At 40.2% G+C, this 19,428-nt stretch overlaps 2 protein-coding genes across 2 annotated transcripts in view; one reads left to right on the top strand and one right to left on the bottom strand.

Moving 5' to 3' along the window:
- Positions 1-1,558: 1,558 nt before the first annotated feature.
- si:ch211-132e22.4 (uncharacterized) lies at positions 1,559-5,768 on the top strand. The gene has a single exon (XM_051959754.1). It carries the CDS (start codon positions 1,574-1,576, stop codon positions 2,270-2,272), a length of 699 nt encoding a protein of 232 aa, XP_051815714.1. The 5' UTR covers positions 1,559-1,573; the 3' UTR covers positions 2,273-5,768.
- Positions 5,743-19,428, bottom strand: part of LOC110972639 (solute carrier family 22 member 7-like) — a 51,132-nt gene continuing 37,446 nt past the window's right edge. The window contains exons 8-10 of the mRNA XM_051960154.1: positions 10,811-10,919; positions 6,993-7,199; positions 5,743-5,773 (exon numbers count right to left, since the gene is read on the bottom strand). Of these exons, the coding sequence (XP_051816114.1) occupies positions 5,743-5,773; positions 6,993-7,199; positions 10,811-10,919 (347 nt within the window). The remainder of the gene's footprint in view (positions 5,774-6,992; positions 7,200-10,810; positions 10,920-19,428) is intronic.

The following is a 19,428-nucleotide window of genomic DNA, read 5'->3' as shown; positions in this document are numbered from 1 at the left end:
TACACATGCAAACATCTTTGACTGAAAAATGAAAAATACTGGATATATCTTGTGATTTCAGCATTTTCCACACAAAGGAATGTATAGTTTGAAGTTCCTGGTGAGTTGTGATTTTGAGATTTGCAGGCGAAAATGCGGCCAGACATGAAGAACACGAGTCTTTGGACATCCAAATGATCTAACTGCCGCAAAATGGCTCATGTTGATGTCTTTTTGCTAAACTGAAAAGGCTGGTTGGTTGTGTTGATGTCACATAATATCACTTCCTCGTATTGCTTCTTTATTTGGATCAGTTTATCAGAAAGCTCATGTGTGTAGCATCACTTTAAGTCATCCTAATACCAGCAGGAGTATTAATACTAGCAGCATCAGGCACAAGCATTAGTGGAAGTGACAATGCTAATATGATATAACTAGAAGTGCTATGTCAATGAAAAGTGGATACGTGAAGTTAGCATTTCTATATATATGAAATATTAGCAGCTGTAAAATTAGCACTAGTATGTAATAGCATTCTAAGTTGTGACTGTACTATATTGAGTTTGCATGTGATGTGGATGTCTTTGACTTTTAGAAGATAAAATGATCTACACGACCGTTGAAAAGTTTGGGGTCACCCAGGGAATTTCATGTTTTCCATGAAAACTCACGCTTTTATTCATGTGCTAACATAATTGCACAAGGGTTTTCTAATCATCAATAAACCTTTCAGCACCATTAGCTAACACAATGTAGCATTAGAACACAGGAGTGATGATTGCTGGAACTGTTCCTCTGTAACCCTATGGAGTAGCCTAGCCGCGCTAGACAACCCACGGCAACGAATTTAATTCTCTGCCAGGGTGGGTTTAGTTACCCTCCATAAGGCTCGAGGCTGGATGCTCCTAAAACTGGTCGGACGAATCACCATGAAGTGTAGAGTCAGAAAGTGGGCGTAACTAAGTGACAACAGAGCTGCGACGATTCTGACAGAAACAACCGGAAACAACTAGCCTTGCCACGCTAGATAACCCACGGCAACAAATTTAATTCTCTGCCAGGGTTGACAACAAAAACGACAACAGTCATTGAGCTCCATTAGCACCGACTCTGAATAATCTTTCTGTTAACATGTCTGTAATATACTTGAGCTTCACCCATTGACTGTATAAATAAGGCTTCACCGAACTACCGCATCCTCTGATTTCCGGTGCTCTAGGAGCTACGTCAGCCTATTCGTTGCGCTGATTGGTTGTATACCTACCCAACTGCTGCAGAGGGATTTGATAGAGGGATTTCCAGCTAGAATAGTCATTTACCACATTAACAATGTCTAGACTGGATTTATAATTCATTAAATGTTATTTTCATTGACAAAAAGCTGATTTTCTTTCAAAAATCAGGACATCCCTAGTGAAACCAAACTTTTAAACAGTAAAGTATTTACAGTATTTACACTGTGATGATCAAAGAGCCTGTCTGACAAAACAGATGTAAAAAACTCTGTGATGTAGTGATGCATTATGTTTGTAATGTCAGTAGTTTGTATTTGTGTGTTCTGCGTCCAGGTGACGGTAAAGTTCCGGTCCACGTCATGTTCCTCCTGGTTTCTGACATCATCACTTTCTTCGGCCGTCCCCAGGTGAATGAGGAAATGGAGAACGGCTCCATGTTCTCCTCCAACGCCACTGACTTCATCTTCTATTTTGGTGTCGTCTCCAACATCACCCTCATGCTGTTCATAGCTCAGGAGCGCCATCTCCTGGTGGCCTACCCGCAGTGCCTCGGCTCCTGCAGCAGATTCAGGAGGTCTCCAGCGGTGACCCTGGTAGCGTGGGCCGTCCCCTTCGGCATCCTGGCCCTCGCCCTGCTGCGGTACAACCTCTGGTTCGCTGTTTCTCTGCTCACTCCCTTCCCCGTCCTCCTTTTCTTCGCTGTGGATGCCTGGAGAGCTCTGATCTGCTCCCGGTCCAACCCTCCGACCCCAGAGAGGAAGAGGACGGTGCTGGGCATTGGCGCCATTTGGGCCAACTACACCGTCCTCTACTCGCCCTTCGTCCTCAGCGTCCTTCTGGAGGCTCTGAACTTTAAGGAGGAAGTGACCTACCTGAGCCTGGTGTCTCACCTGCTGCTCTACCTCAGCCCTCTGGTGGACCCCTTCCTCTACATATTCATGACCAAAGGCCTCAAAGAGGTTCTGCAGGCGCTGCCGTGCTGCCATAAGGCGGGTCAGAAAGAAAACAGGAGTCCCACCGTGGACACTGTGGCTGAAACTGTGGAGACGAGACTTTGAGGAGGATTTACAGATTCAAAAATGGATCATTCCACCTTAATTTACCGAATGCTCCACACCTGACCACCTTCAGTTTGACTGATTTTTTTCCCTAAACGGTGAATACTGATTGACCCAGTTAAAAATTCCTAATGGGGTGGGTTCATGTCGATTTTTGTGTCATTTCCTTTGCATAAATCTGTGGATCGACGTTTGAAGCGCCTTAAGTGAGAAATAATGAAATTTTGCAGGTTCATTAATATGTGGTCTTCAGTGGTAGAATAATACAAACCAGTTACATGATGGTGCAATTTTCCACTTTTCTGTCTGCTCCAATATTCCACAGACCATAAAACCTTAGGTTTTCACACAAAGAGGCTAAGTTTTTTTCTTGTGATCAACACCAATGAGGGTTTAAAATACTTTACGAAAAAATTATAAAATTAGCCGTTTATGGCCAGTATGAGGACAATCATTGAGCAGGTATGAAGGTGAAACCTCTGCAATAGTGTCCCAACTGGAAGAGTTGTATGTTATTTTTACCAGGCTAAAAGAAAAAAATACATTGCTCCAAAGAAAATGCACAAAAATGAACACGACCCCTCCTTCTTTAAGAATTTTTAACAAAAATGTTATCGAAGATAACAGATTTTACACAAGTTTTACTTAATGAAATGCACAGAGGAAAAAAATCTGAAGAAAATTTGGTAAATTGAACTCGTCATAAATATCTATTGGTTTAGATCTGGACAACTATTATTTCTGTATAAACTTCAAGGAACTTTTAGACAGATTTAGCAGAAAAAAAAACTGCTTTCTGTCGGCGATCTCGAAGAATCTGAGCACTTTAATTCCTGTCATGTCTGGTGTGAGCACATCAGCATAAGTAGAAGAGTGATGTCACACTCTCATGGATATTATTGATTACAGCTCAGCTGGTCGCTCAGCTGATGAAACCAATGAGCTAATGGAGGCTTCAGTGCAGCTACGCTTCATTTCTGATGCAGCTTCTTCATTGTGACACAAAACTGAATTTCACAAAATGTGGACTGAATCTGCTGATAATTTTCGTCTTAATTAGTAGTTAGGAGTTGACATAGCTGGAAAAAGTGAGTACATGAAATAAGATTATATTTGTTTGAAATAAGACAGACTTGTTGACTTTTTACTCTCAGAGTGGAGGGATTCAAAGGTCTGCATGCACACAGAGATGCCATTTTAGTGATTCAGCAGTTTCTCAGGAACATCCTGTGTGTGAGTACACTTGCAAATGTGATCACTAGTTTATGCTGTGAGCTAAAACACTCAGCGTGCTTCTATTCACGCCTGTAGATAAGCCAACAAACTGCAAAATGATTATTGCTGAAATTAGAAGTCTTTAAAGTGTGATTATGCAAAACAATAAAGACAAATTCGAGTCACATTTTAGGATGGATGCGCTCCTAAAATGCTTATTCTTTCAAATTGTGCATACAGCAGTTATCACAGTATGAATGCTTTACGTCATATGGATTATGCCATATATTATAGCTATATTTAGATTTGTGATTATTTATTTTTATTTTGTTGCATACCTAAGTTAATACAGCTATGCAGACAGAAAATATCGCCATCCTCTGTCAGAAGTCTATTTTGCAGCCTTTCATTGATGAACTTACAGAGATAAATATGAGGGACTGTCAAAGGAAACATGTTCTTTGATGCATTAAAAGTTTTCTTCACTGTGAGACCCATTATTACACAACAAACACAGTGCTAAGTCTAATGGACATACAAAAAATAAACATAAAAACACCCCAGTAGCCAATTAGCTACAAAATGATTATTGCTAAAATTAGAACTCTTAAGTTAGATTATGCCAAAAGTAATAAATTGGAGTCACATTTTAGGACTCCTTAAATGCTTACATTTTTATAGCTTTATGTGATCTGCTCATTGAAATGATGCTACTCAGGGTATTTTTAGGTGAAAAGAAGCTCTTGAAGAGTTTATCTTTTCTTTTCATAGTGATACCTTAAATTTGCACTCTGGTTTTAAAGCACTGATACACTTTATTGTTTTTGCCTTAATGCTGTTTTATTTTTTCTGATATCTGGTTTTCTGGTGGTGAAGGAACGCAGTTTGGTTTGAACTTTAACTTTAAATATTGCAGATATTGCTTTCATTTTAATCACTTTTACAGCGATCCAGAGGAGCTGACATATCGTCTGTCTGTGGTTTTAAGCACTTTAAACTGTTTTCTAAATCAGAAAAGTGTAGTATAGCACATAACTCGACTGCTAGCAGCTTGAATTCTTTTTATAGGAAGTTTCCTTGGTGTGCAACATTTAATCTTTCGACTAAATGTTCCTCTTTCATTGATATTTTCAAGAAAAACCTCAGAATGTACATGTTTTCAGTGCCCTTTTTTGTTTTACAAACTGATCTCACAAGTTACCATCCTGTTCTTTTCTCAGTTTTAGTATTATATGCTCTTTTATTTTATCATTTCATTTGTCTTGCTGCTGTCTGATAATGTGCAGCTCTTTGGTTAACTGTTTTTAAATCTGCTCTATAAATACGTTTGATCTGACAAGTGTCACAGTTTAAAAGACAAAAAACACAGACAGATTTCAAGACACTTTGGATCATTTCTCTCCAATTTTGGACTTTTTTTTTAGTCATTTTCAACTATTTTGAACAATCTGGAAGACATCTGGGACAGTTTTTCTGTAATTTTGGACAACTTTCATGTCTTTTTTAGGATAAAAAGCACATTTGAGTTCTGGTAAAAACTGCAACCAGATCGGTTTTACATCCATCCAAGTGTCAGCGTCTAAAGCCAAAAAAAATGTACAGATTTCTAGACTTTTTGGACAAATTTGAAGAATTGTGAACAACTTTTATGTCATTTTGAACTTTAAAAAAATAATTTCAAGTATTTTTGGACAGTTTTCATTCATTTTTCCATAATTTGTGTATAACTTGGTGGGTTTACAAATATATTATGAATTGTATAAATAAAACTGTAGCTGAACTAGTGTAATTCAATAAAAGTATGTTAAAATAAGTAAGTTCTAAATAAGTTATTTGTATCTTTATGTATCTTTATGTTTTCCACACAAAGGCTTAAAGAGTTTGATGTGAAATTTCTTACAAATAGCAAAAACAACTGTTTACAGTCCCTTTATGATCATTAATAAAACCTCTAAAACTAATTTCTGTGTATCAAAGTTACATATTTGGAGTTTTTTTCGATAAAAAACATTCACTTTGCTACTAGTTTGAACCGGAAACCGATTTAGAAGAAGAATAATGATAGAGGAAATGTTGTCCTGAAGTGGACAGATTTGGTTCCATATGAAACTTTGGACGTCCGTATTTCCGAGGTTGTCACCGACACGCTGCAGGTTTTAAAACACTCAGACAGGATGGAGACTGCTGCTTTTGCTGGTGTGTCCTGCAGATGTTTCTTCTGTTTTGCTCTTTGACTCCAGTAAAACACTAGAAGATTATTTGATCTGAGAGGCTCCATCATTTGTTCTGGAATGAAACAAAACACAGATATAGCAGTAATTCGAATGTTCTAACACAATACCTTTAAAAATGCATAAAATGAACACGTCTGACTAACATGAAACACACGTTTAAAGCTTCCAGAAGACAGAAGGCAGTGATTTTTGTTTTGACTATGCAAGTTTTCACATTATACAGTGAACTGAGGTGGAGTGATGCTTTAAAGTCTCTATTTGATAGAACGCAATACGTATATTTTAAGCCCTTTTTAAAAAAAATCTCCTACAACAAATAAATAAAAAGCCTAGCAATATCCTCATGCATTGATTTATGCCAAGGTACGCGACCGTTGAAAACTTTGGGGTCACCTAGACAATTTCATGCTTTCCATGAAAACTCACACTTTTATTCATGTGCTAACATAACTGAACAAGGGTTTTCTAATCATCAATGAGCCTTTCAACACCATTAGCTAACACAATGTAGCATTAGAACACAGGAGTGATGGTTGCTGGAAATGTTCCTCTGTACCTCTATGGAGAAATTCCATTAAAAATCAGCTGTTTCCAGCTAGAATAGTCATTTACCACATTAACTATGTAAAAAATAAGGGCATTTCTAAGTGACCCCAAACTTTTGAACGATAGCGTATGTGTTTCAAGTTATATATGTGGTCTATATTATGTTGCCATTCTAAAAAGTGATCTCCTCCATTTAATTAAATATGCAGGATAAAATTCCTTTAAGTGTCAAGAATTATTTTAATATGTTGGGTTCACATTATATTGTTGGTTATTGCATAACACAACTTTATATTGTATTTCCAAACACACAACTGCAGTTCATAATTAAGAAAATAAAAGTAAATTGCCAACAGTTGTGTAGGAGAATGAATTAATGTGTTATTGGCTACAGCATGAATTTTTTTTATAATCATGAAAAAGCCAAAAACTTGAACATTTGAGTGAAAAAACTTCACCTGTCAACCAAAAAACTCAATTTAGCACATAGTAAAAAATCTTTATACTTGTTGAAACAATTTGCCATTTGAGTAGTCGACTTATAAACCAATCATTATGCTGCAAACTAATTGTTGTTGAATCCAAGCATTTTTTGTTGCTCATGTTCAATTTTTAAATAAAGAACCCATGTCATGCTCAGAACTACCACTAGATGACGCCAACGTGACTCTAATATAAGCTTTTTCCCCACGGGATTTGAGTTTTTCACTGATTAGTTCGCTAACCTTGGCTGCTCTGCGTCGTCTATCGTCTCTGGCAGCCTCACATTGAGAGTTTCTGGGAGCAGCAGAGCCACGAGGCCGCAGACGAAGGCCACGGAGCAGATGATGACCTGAGGAAGAAAAGGCCAAACGTCCTCCAGCATCAGGATGAGAGGAGCCATCGACACTCCCAGACGACTCAAGAAGTTGGTGTAGCCCAAACCATTCTGCCTGGAAACACACAAAGTAAACTATAACATCTTACTATACATTATCTAAGTTATATCTAGACCAGGAGTGTCAAACTCATTTTAGTTCAGGGTTCACATGTAGCCCTTTTTGACCTCGATGGACCAGGTCAGTAACATTACATCATATAACCTATAAACAACCACAAGTTCTAATATTTGCCTTTTCATGTTTAATAAACATTCTTGTTTTTTCAAAACATTATAAACAAACTGAATTTTTTTCAGAAAAAGAAGTGAAATTTCAACAATATTAAGCCTCAGTTTCTCATTTAGGCTACACATTACAACTTACAGATCACAGAGTTTCTACAAAGACACAAAACATTTAGTCACAGACATCTGGAACTGAATGATGTAGTGTTTAACTTTATGATCAAAACAAAAAAATTAGACAAAAAGCAAAAAAAAAGACCAAAACAAGACAAGATATTACAAAAATGAGATGCAAATTGACAAAAATGAGACACAAAACAACAGAAAATGAGACAAATGACACAAAACAAAAACGAGACAAAAATTTAGACAGAAAAGTTAAAAAGCAACAAAAATGGACAAAAATACACAAAACAATGAATAAAGAAAAACACAAAATGACAAAAATTAAAAAAGCACAAGCGAGACAAAAGGAAACAAAATGAAAAAAAAATAGAAACAAAACAACAAAAACATGAGACAAACGAAAAAATTCAAACAAAAAACAACAAAAACAAGACACAATATCACAACGAAGAGACACAAAATGACAAAAGAACAATGAGCAATGACTGTACTTTATGATCAAAATAACTTGTCATGGTCTAGAAATTGTTTTGAATTTGCGCTCATTTCCACGTCTGTGCAGTTACTCTCACCCTCACAACACACCCACTAAAGTGGAAACTAATAAGACAAAAGGTTGTTATCCCCTGCCTTGTAAATGTAGACAATTTATGCATGAAGAACACATAGAAGTCGTGGCAGTGCAGTGGACAAATTTATAAAAGCACTTATTTTTACAGAAAAAATGCAGTTAATGTCTTCTCTGTAATTTTTACACTTTACAAAAGCCGCTTCTGGAGCTCAGTGAAGCTGACCCCCACCCACATAAAAAATCCAAGCTAACAGGTTAGTGGTTGGTGCTTCGTTTGTGCTGATTTGTGCCATTAAAATTTCCGTTTGTGTTGCTATGGTTTTTGAGATATTAAAGATTATTTTTAGGTCATTCAGAGGTCATCATCCTTGCTTGCTCCAAAATGAACCAGACTGGTCTACTTTTTTAGTGCTTAATGTCTGCTGATTTGTGACATTAATATTTTTGTTTGTACTGCGATGGTTCTGAGATATTACAAGTTTTATTTACAGACGATCACATATCTTGACTCAAACTGATGACGTCTGTGGTCTGCGCCACGGACATCAGCACCACCATCTGTCGCAGTGGCTTTCACCAGCTGCTACAGCGTTCTGCACTTTTTACAATGTCCACTCTTTTATACACTTGTTGTGATTTTACGGGGCGATATGGCTCAGTGGGTAAAGTGACCGTCTTGTAACTGGAGGGCTGCTGAACCCCTAACTGCTGATGGGTCCTGATGGGTCGTGGTTAGCACCTTGCATGGCAGCTTCCTCCATCAGTGTGTGAATAGGTGAATGTGATGTATAATGTAAAGCGCTTTGGGTATTGTTTCAGGTACAGTAAAGCACTATATAAATACAGTCTTTTTACCATTTTAGTTTCGTGTAGGTTTTGTATGTTTCAGTGTGTTCTTGTTAACTGGTTCAGTCAGTGAAGTTGTTGGATGTTTACGATGCAGGAAGGAACACAAGGGAAATCTCTTATTTTTTTCTGCAAAACCTGTGACATTGGCGGTGAAGTGATTTATTTATACCTATATTGTCTTTGTAGGGAGCCAAGTTTTTCTATGTGGAGTTTTATTAAATTATATATAGTCATTGTTATTACTGTAGTTGTCTCAGGACAGATGTTTGTTTTTATAAATTAATTTCCTGTTTTACGTGTTATTTTGAGTATGCTTCATTTATACTGTCAATAGGTTGCCACCTACTGGTAGAAAAGTCAATATTTCTCAGCAGGCAGGCCATGAGGTCAGAACATGATCCGTATAGTTAAATGGCTGAGAAAAAGGAACTGTGACTTCTCAGAGGACACAGAAGAAGGTGACTGTTTGAAAATGAAAAAGAACTCGGCTTCAGCTTTGGCTTAGCTTGCTGTGATGCTGGTGCTTTGGAAGAGAGGGACAATTATTCCTGTCCAGAGTGGTAAGTAACTTGCAAGTGTAGTATATGGGGAATCATCTCAGGGAGGAAGTGAATATTAACTCGATCCCCATTAGGTGCAACAGGTGCTCACTCTCCTCACTTTCTGTCACCCACTGTCGTAGGTCAGTCTGGATCTCATCACCTAGATCCACTTTCTCCATTTCCTGTGTCTCTTCATCTGGAATGATGATGGAGTCTTCTGCGTTTGGGGTTTTCAGATATTTCTTGCACTTTTCTGATGCAAGAGGGACTCCAGAACCATCATAACCCTCTTCCTCACTGAGGGCAACAACAGGGATAGTACGAAAGATCTGTTTTGCGTGGTCCAAGGATTGTGACTGAGGAGGCCGTGCTAATGATCTGACAAAGAAATGTTTGACACGGTGTGTTTTGTTTTTCATGCAGGCAGATGGCAAAAAAGTTTGATTTTTTGAGTAGTTTACAAAGAAATTAGAAACCTTTGGTAAGTTGTACAACATGTAGGAGCCAGCAGGTGTGACTGATAATGTAAAACATGATTTTTGTTACCACTATAATGGCTCTAAATCCTGTAGATATTTGACTATTTACATTTTTAACTTGCTTCTGAGCTTGTCCTCTATCTACCAGTTCAGTGGAAAAAAAGGCTTTCATCAACCTTTCATCAACCTGCCACGATAACAAAATCATAAACAGCACAATTTTTTAGAGGAAAAGATTCTATTTTTTTAGTATATTACGTTTATCTGACAGCTTCAGTGACTTGAAGACGTCGATGTAGTGTAGCAAGCTTTTAAAAAATAAAGTTTAAGATTAAACTCGTTTCCTACAAAAAGCTGCATCATATGTTTGATGTTTACGTGCTGCATCATAAATCTTTAACCTCCAAACTTCTTCCTTTTCTATATAATCATGCACTATTTCACCAAAAAACAAAGATTAGAGCAAAACCAAGAGCAGAGCTCTGATTTATTTGTTTTTTTTATATTAAAAGCTGAATATAAAGTGGTTTAAACCTGCTGCTGACACACTAATGCTTCACTACTGATAATCTAAAGATGTTATATATAATAAGTTCTGGACCAAACCAGAACTTTTCATTTAATACTTCAACAATATTTGGCTGCACATACCCACATACTTTTATTGAAGTAGGATTTTTCATACAGGATTTCTGGTACTTTTACTTTTACCGCTGGCTGCAGGCAGAAAAGGTCAACTGAAAAGCAGCATCAAAGGCTGACTAAAGGTTAATCAGTCTGACCTTAACTGCAGTTAAGGTTTGATGTAATCTTCATAATAATCACCTGTGACCTGAGCTAAGTGGCTCTCGGTTGTTTCTGCAGCACTGACCTAATGACTGTGGGGTAAAGCTCAGTGGTGTAGAGGAAGATGGTAGTGAAGGCAGCTTCTGAGAAGCCTTTTCCCAGAACGGCGAACACGACACGAACCTGCCACAGATCTGAGGAGAGGACAGAGGACAAACGGTGCTTTAGCTTAGTGTTAAACATGCAGGTAATCTGGAACAAAAAGGGAAAATACTGATGAGTTTAGTGGCCTAAACTTTGAGGTGAATGAAAGCTTGATCAGGGTCAGACAGAAAACAAATGTTCCCCAACAGCAGTTGTGACTCACCTGGCAGGATGTGATTCTTCAGACTATATTTACACTGACAATGTGTGAATCAGCCCACATGGACCAAAATAAAAGCAATTTCTATTTTATAAATGTTCAGTGAGACGCAGTTTCGCACAAGCCCGTATGAAAAGAAAAACATGTCATTGCTTTGAATTATTTTAAGAATCAAGAATCTTTATTGTCATTGTGTTTCCATACAGTGACATTTCAATTGGTGATTCCCAGCTTAAAAAAATAGAAAATGGGACACTTAATACAAATTAAATAAAGTATTTTTTTTAAATCCTCAAAAACATAAATATGTAAACAGAGTTGGTGCACATGAGCAGTAGGCAGAACTTAACCCTCCGGATACTTTTTTTTAAAAACTTTTTTGTTGCTCCTGTCACATTTTCACTATTATGGCCTCAATTTTCACTGCAATATAATTTTTGGCACCTCTATGGAAACAGGGTTAGACCATAAAGAAAGAGAGAAAACTCAGAAATATCTTTTGTGCATTATGAAAAGATGTTAGAAGGCAACAAAAAACCCATGAAAGTAAAATTTCTTTGATTAAACACTTTAGTTTGGGCATTTTTAAAAATGAGACATGAAGAATAAAATGATTTTGAAGCTCAAATTTGGTTATTTTTCCACTGAAATGTTAAAAAATCTGACTTCTGTTTGCACTTTTTGGCCCTCATAAATGGTATATGTAGTGTTCTCAGCAAAGTGTAAAAACTCTGATTAAACACCAAGCTAAACTTCGGTCAATGAAGACAGAGTCGTGGTGGCGCTGACCGTTTACTCCCAAATCTTCAATAACACGAGGTGAAAACTGTGGCAAAAAACATACAAAATACATAATTAATATGTACACGTATTGTACATGTTACACGTATGACAACTTCAACTGTGACCTGGTGTCACTGTACAGGCACGAGCAACAGAAATGATCATTGTCACACTGTTTCTAAACATGCAGATTACATGCCACTAATGTGGTTTTCTAACACAAATAATGTCATTTTTTAAACTAAATCTTAGTATTTATGCTTTTTAACAACTTAATCATTCCATATGAACTTACGGCGTTGCCTGGACAATGTGTTATAGGAGATGGCTAACTCATTAGCGTATGCATAGCGTCTCTGCCGTATTCTCTGAGCAAACAGCGATCACATAAAACAGGAAAAGACTCGACGATCTAACAGGAAGTGATGTCGTTAACAGCGCGACTTTCAAAATAAAATCCTCTAAGTCAACATTTTTATGTTTTTACTGCCATTGTGAACTAAATCACATATTTATCCATTCATTTTAAAGCAATATAACACAGAAACATAAAATATGCCTGAGAGGCAACACACTCCCCGCCTGGCCTATGTGAGGCCACTATGAACTTGAGGGAATTCAAACATTAGTCCTTAGGCAAAAGCAAGACTGCAACTGGCCTATGAAAGGTTCTTGTATCACTTTGATCAGTTGTTTTTATCTCAACTTTTCTCACATGTCCATCCTTCCCAGGAAAAGTTGCAGTGACCATGGCCATGGGCCAAGAGTTACGAATGGCCTGTTTGTCCCTGAGGAGAACCAGATCTCCTGCTTGAAGGTTTCTGCGTGGCACTGTCCATTTTTGTCTTCGTTGTAAAGATGGTAGGTATTTGTGGCTCCAACGAGTCCAGAACTGGTTCGCAAGTGCTTGAACTTGTCTCCATTGTTTTGTATAGAAGTTCTTGTCCGAGAAGTCTCCAGGAGGAGGTGGAACTCCTGACTTCTGTGTAAGGAGCATTGCTGGTGAGAGGATAAAAGGCTGTTGTGGATCTGTAGACACGGGTAAGAGTGGGCGTGCATTGATGATGGCTGTGACTTCTGCCATTAGCGTCGAGAGCACCTCATGGGTTAGACGACTCTTTTGCTGCAAAAGCATTGAATTAAGGATTCTCCTAGCCACACCAATCATGCGTTCCCATGAGCCCCCCATGTGGGAAGCCTGAGGAGTTCTGAACTTCCAGCTGCATCCTTGATCACTGAGGTATTTCTGCACAGTTGTGTTCATCTCCAACTCCTTGCTAGCTCCAATAAAATTGGTGCCACAATCAGACTGAAGTTCCCTTGCAGGGCCTCTGAGTGCAAAGAAACGCCTGAGAGCGTTTATGCAATTGGAGGTGTCCATAGATTCGATTAGTTCGATGTGAACAGCTCTTGAGCTTAGACAACTGAACATGATTGCCCACCTTTTACTCTCTGCCTGTCCTCCTCTGGTGCGCCTGGTTACAATGGACCAAGGCCCGAAGACATCGAGGCCCACGTATGTGAAGGGAGGGCAAACCTTGAGATGTTCGGGTGGCAGGTCAGCCATACGTTGTTCCTCCATTCTTCCACGCAGCTTTCGGCAGGTTATGCATTTGTGAAGAACTGAACTGATTAGGCGCTTAACACCCAAAATCCACAGTCCACCTCCCCTTACAGCACCTTCGGTGAGATGTCGACCCTGGTGTTTCACCTGCTCGTGGTGATGTCGCACAAGCAGTAGGGAAATGTGGCTATCTTTGGCTAGGAGTACTGGGTTCTTCACTTCATATGGAAGCTGAGAATGTTTCAGTCTGCCTCCAACACAGATAAGATTACCTTCTAAGGTTGGACTGAGCTTGTGCAGAGGGCTGCTCGTTGGTACCACTTTATCAGCTTGAAGAGCTGACAGCTCTTTTGCAAAGGATGATTTTTGCGCTGCTCTTAGGATGATCTCTTTTGCTTGAGCCATCTCATCAGCAGTACGAGACAAGTTACATCTGTGCCATCCTGTGCATCCACTGCTTTGATTGGAATGTATGTGAGATCTCGCCATGTGGATAAGGAGGGCAGCTGCTCGTTGTAGAGAAGTGAAGGTGGAAAAGCGCTGGAAACGATCAGAGGTAAGTACAGGTTCCTTCAGGTGAGTAGTGTAGGTATGTACTTGTTGACGGATCTCTGAGTCATTTTCTGGTTCAATGAGCTCAAATGTCTCACTTTGCGATACCTCTTCCGATGGTTGATGCAGGAATGAAGGTCCGGTGAACCAGGAACTCTGTGCAAGAAGAGATGCAGGTAAGGATCTCGATGCATGGTCCGCTGGGTTTTTCTCCGAGCACACGTAGTGCCATTGTTCTGGTTTGGAAGATTGTCGGATACGTTGTACTCTGTTGTGTACATATGTGTAGAAGCGTTTCGTCACATTATAAATGTACCCGAGCACCACCTTGCTGTCAGTGAAGAACCTGATAGCATCCAATTTCAGGTCTAGCTCTTCTTGTATGAGATCCGCCATCTCTACTGCGAGGACAGCGGCACAGAGCTCAAGCCTTGGGATTGTGGGTTCAGACCGAGGTGCTAATTTGGCTTTGCCCATAACAAGTCCTACTTCAGTTCTTCCATCCTCCTGAACTACTCTCAGATAAGCAACAGCTCCAATGGCTTTGGTTGAGGCATCTGAGAACACACACAATTCTGTGTGCACAACTTTGACGAGTGAGGTTGGTGTGTACGTGCGTGGCACATGAAGCTCTTTTAAGATTTGAAGGGAATCCCTCCAGGTTTCCCATTTCTTCCGTTTTTCTTCTGGGAGGGGCGAATCCCAGCTGGATACTTCTGAGGTGACTTCCCTAAGAAGAGCCCTTCCCTGGATTGTAACAGGTGCCAACAACCCCAGGGGATCGAAAACACTGTTGACAGTGGAGAGGACTCCACATCGGGTGAAGGGTTTGACAACAGTTGATGCGGAGAACGTGAATGTGTCTGTTCTGATCTCCCACAGCAGACCCAAGCTACGCTGCATAGGTATGGTGTCTCCGCTCAAATCCAGATCCTTGATGACTGGAACACAGTCTTCAGGTGGGAAGGCTCTGATAACTCCTGGACTGTTTGAGACAAACTTGTGTAAACGAAGGTTTGACTCAGCTAGTGAAGCCTGAGTTCGCTGGAGCAGGTCAATTGCTTCTGCATCAGATGACAGAGACACCAAGCCATCATCTACGTAGAAGTGTCTTTCCACGAACTTCACCGTGTCAGCGCCATACTTCTGGGCACCTTCAGCAATGGCTCTTCGCAGGCCATAAGTGGCTACAGCAGGGGATGGTGAATTGCCAAATACATGAACCCTCATGCGGTAGTCGACTACCGCCTTACTGAGGTCGTTATCCTCGTGCCACAAGAAACGAAGAAAGTTGCGGTGGTTTTCCTGCACGAGAAAACAATGAAACATCTGTTGAATGTCAGCAAGGATCGCTACTCTTTCCTTTCTGAAGCGTAAAAGGACGCCTAGAAGGGAGTTGTTCAGGTCGGGGCCTGTCAGAAGCACATCATTGAGGGAGACACCACAATATTGCGCGCTGGAATCAAAAACGACCCTGATCTGTTCGGGCTTCTGCGGGTGATAAACCCCAAATGATGGGAGATACCAGCACTCCTCATCCTCTTTCAATGGCGGTGCCACTTCTGCGTGACTGTTGGTGAAAATCTTGTCCATGAAAGCCACATATTGTTTCTCCATCTCAGGTTTCCTCTTGAATTGTCGTCGCAAACATTCAAATCGTTTGACTGCAAGTTCTTTGTTGTTTGGCAAATGCTGCCGTGTCTCTTTAAATGGCAATGGGGCAACCCAGTGGTTGGTGTTATCTCTGCAGACATTGGCGTCCATGATCTTCAGAAAAGCAACATCTTCTATTGATGGAGCAGGTTTGTTATCATGTTCTGTTTGGTCAAACACTGTGAGTCCTAGCATCTTCTCTGACACTTTTCTTGAGTTGTTAAAACTCGGTTGTGTTTCTTTAACTTGTATGAAGCTCATACAAGGCTGAAAAATGGAATGGCGACCACCATCTAGAACATGTGTCTTGAATGTGTCAACTGTCGGCTTATGCACATTACCTCAGCACACCTCTCCTATCACCACCCAGCCTAGATCGAGACGTTGTGCAAAGGGGGCGTTATGCGGCCCGTTTACCTGTTGTCTGACCTTGTGTGCTCTAAGCACATCTCTTCCGAGCAGTAGGAGTATTTCTGCTTCTGGGTCCAGTTCAGGGATGTGTTTGGCAATGTGATGAAGATGAGGCTGATTCAACACAGCACTTGGTGTCGGGATCTCAACTCGATTGTTTGGGATTTCAAGACACTCGAGGAGTGGTGGAAGGGAGATGACGACTTTGCCATCCAGTGACTCTACCTGGAACCCTTCTGCCTTTCTGCCATGAGTTTCCATAATGCCGGAGCATGTTCTGAGATGATACAGGAGTGGTTTGTCTTTAACACCAAACAGCTCAAAGAACTCTGGTCTGGCTAAGGAACGATTGCTCTGATCGTCCAAGATTACATAAGCCTTAATGGCTTTGTGTTTTGAATGTTCAGGGAAAACCTTTGCAAGGCAGATCTTTGAGCAGGAGCGACCCAACTGACCCAGGCCACAAACCTCTGTACAGCTTGTTCTGACATTGGTTACATTAGAATCATCTTCTCCCTCCCCGCTGTTCTCTGGTGGCAGCAAAGGAGCCTTAGTGGGTTGCAGTGGTGGGCCAGGGTGCATAGCTGCGTCATGATAGCTGCTTTCACACTCTGAACACTTCACAGAAGATTTGCAGTCTCTGGCAACATGGGAAGTTGAAGAGCAACACTTGAAGCATACTCCTTTCTGTTTTAGAAGGGCCTTCCTGTCATCAATAGATTTGTTTCTGAATGTCCTGCATTTTTTGAGTGGATGGGGTTTATTGTGCAGCGGACAGTTCTTGTTAGGATCGCTGTCAGTTGTAGAGACATCTGTTTTGTGAACTGTGATAGATCTGTTGGTGTTGAAACTTTTCACAGGCGATTTTTCGTGTTTGGTGGAGTTTGCACCACTGCTTTGACGCATGAAGCTAGGGTCATTACGTTTCTTTGCCTCATGACACACAAAGTCACAAAAGAACTTAAAGGGAGGGAAGCAACCCTTGTTCTCCTCTTTGTACCACGACCCAGATGACATCCACTTCTCCTGAAGCCCATGTGGCAGCTTGTCTATGATTGGTCCAATACCTCTGGAGGTATCAAGATACGACAGCCCAGTGAGATATCCATCTTCTTTGGCTCCTTCTATCTCCAAAAGCAAATCTCCAAGTTCATGTAATTTGGCGTGTTCTTTGGCCAAAATCTTTGGAAAGCTGTCTAGCCTCTGGAACAGTGATTGCTCAATTATCTCAGGAGCAGCGTAGCACTCGTGTAGTCTGTCCCATGCTTTGCGCAGAGCTCGATCGGCACTGTTCACGTGCACCGAGCGTATACGCCTCACATGTTGGCTGGACTCTTTTCCTAACCATTTGGTCATGAGGTCTAGTTCTTGTGATGCTGTGAGTTGAACTTCAGCCACTGCATTTATGAATGAAGACTGCCATGCACGGAAATTCTCTGGCTTATCATCAAACTGGTACAGTCCTGATGTTATGAGATCTCGTCTTGCTAAATACTGTGCCAGAGAATTGGAAGGCGGTAGTATACAAGATGGATGCGTGTGTTGTGGTGTGTGTGACTGAGCATGTATGTGTAGTTGAGAGTCTGCCCTTTTAATATTGTTCTTTGACTCAACTCTGTTCAGCTGATATGGGTTTGGTGCAGGTAAGTATGCTTCATTGTCTACTTCAGGTTTGGGCTTGAGATTAGCAGTTTGGAATTCTGCTGCACTTGCAGGTGGATGCCATGTTCTGAAGCTGTCCTGTGATTCCGCATGGTCTGGAGGTTTAACAGGTGGGACTGGTGTTGGTGGAAAAGTAGGATGATTCTGTTCAATTTGAGAGTGAACATATTCACCAGTACGTTGCAGTTTAAACCTCTCATCTGACTCAGCCTTTTCATTTTCCAGTATGCCGTGCATTTCTATTACCTCTTCCAGCACTTGTGCTTCTGCGACAGCTGCTTCAGCTTCACGCTTTAGTGTTAATACTTCCAGCTCTGTATCGAGTCTAGCCGATTCCAATTCGTTTTGAGCATCTCTTGTCTTCCTTTCTGCTTCTCTAGCAGCCTTTTCCATTTTTAACTTAGCCTCCTGGCTAGCATATGCAGCTCTCACCTTAGCGGCTTCTGCTTTAGCTCTGGCACGAGCTGCGCTTGCAGATGATGCCGAGGTTGCATTGCTTTTAGCGCTTGCCACAGACGACCTGTTGCTGGCTGCCATGTTGAAATATTGAGTGCCGCCTTTTCACTGTAGTGTTCTCAGCAAAGTGTAAAAACTCTGATTAAACACCAAGCTAAACTTCGGTCAATGAAGACAGAGTCGTGGTGGCGCTGACCGTTTACTCCCAAATCTTCAATAACACGAGGTGAAAACTGTGGCAAAAAACATACAAAATACATAATTAATATGTACACGTATTGTACATGTTACACGTATGACAACTTCAACTGTGACCTGGTGTCACTGTACAGGCACGAGCAACAGAAATGATCATTGTCACACTGTTTCTAAACATGCAGATTACATGCCACTAATGTGGTTTTCTAACACAAATAATGTCATTTTTTAAACTAAATCTTACTATTTATGCTTTTTAACAACTTAATCATTCCATATGAACTTACGGCGTTGCCTGGACAATGTGTTATAGGAGATGGCTAACTCATTAGCGTATGCATAGCGTCTCTGCCGTATTCTCTGAGCAAACAGCGATCACATAAAACAGGAAAAGACCCGACGATCTAACAGGAAGTGATGTCGTTAACAGCGCGACTTTCAAAATAAAATCCTCTAAGTCAACATTTTTATGTTTTTACTGCCATTGTGAACTAAATCACATATTTATCCATTCATTTTAAAGCAATATAACACAGAAACATAAAATATGCCTGAGAGGCAACACAGTATAGTTTGGGCTCTTTTTTTTAAAGACAGTTAATAAATGCGCTTAATGCTGCTGTGATGTGAGGGTTCGCTGGTGGTGTTGGACTCACTCTCTAAGTATAAAACGAAGGCAGACACGGAGATGGATAACTTCTAGTCAACACGTTTACTTCCCTTCTTTTCAACCTACTTCCTCGTTCAGTGTCACATGGCGCTCAACTGGCCAATCAGAAAGTCAGAGAATCAGGTAAATGAAGAAACAACTTAAGACAACTGATTCCAGTGAACGTATGACTATAAAACACAAACAAGGATCTAATAATAATAATAATAATAAATAAAATCGTGCATTTATAATTAAGTAAAACATAAATTACTTAACAGAGAAATTAACAAACAGAAACTAGTGTATCTTACATTTCCTCCCTCACTCACTAAAGAAACGTCCTCGTTTCACATAAAACACATTGCAGAAAGAACAAACAACAGCATCATTTAAGAACATAGTCCCGAA

The sequence above is a fragment of the Acanthochromis polyacanthus genome, chromosome 15 (genome assembly GCF_021347895.1).
Source record: "Acanthochromis polyacanthus isolate Apoly-LR-REF ecotype Palm Island chromosome 15, KAUST_Apoly_ChrSc, whole genome shotgun sequence".
Lineage (NCBI taxonomy): Eukaryota > Metazoa > Chordata > Actinopteri > Pomacentridae > Acanthochromis > Acanthochromis polyacanthus.
Note: the sequence above shows the minus strand (reverse complement) of the source record. Positions and strands in the feature narration are given on the sequence as shown.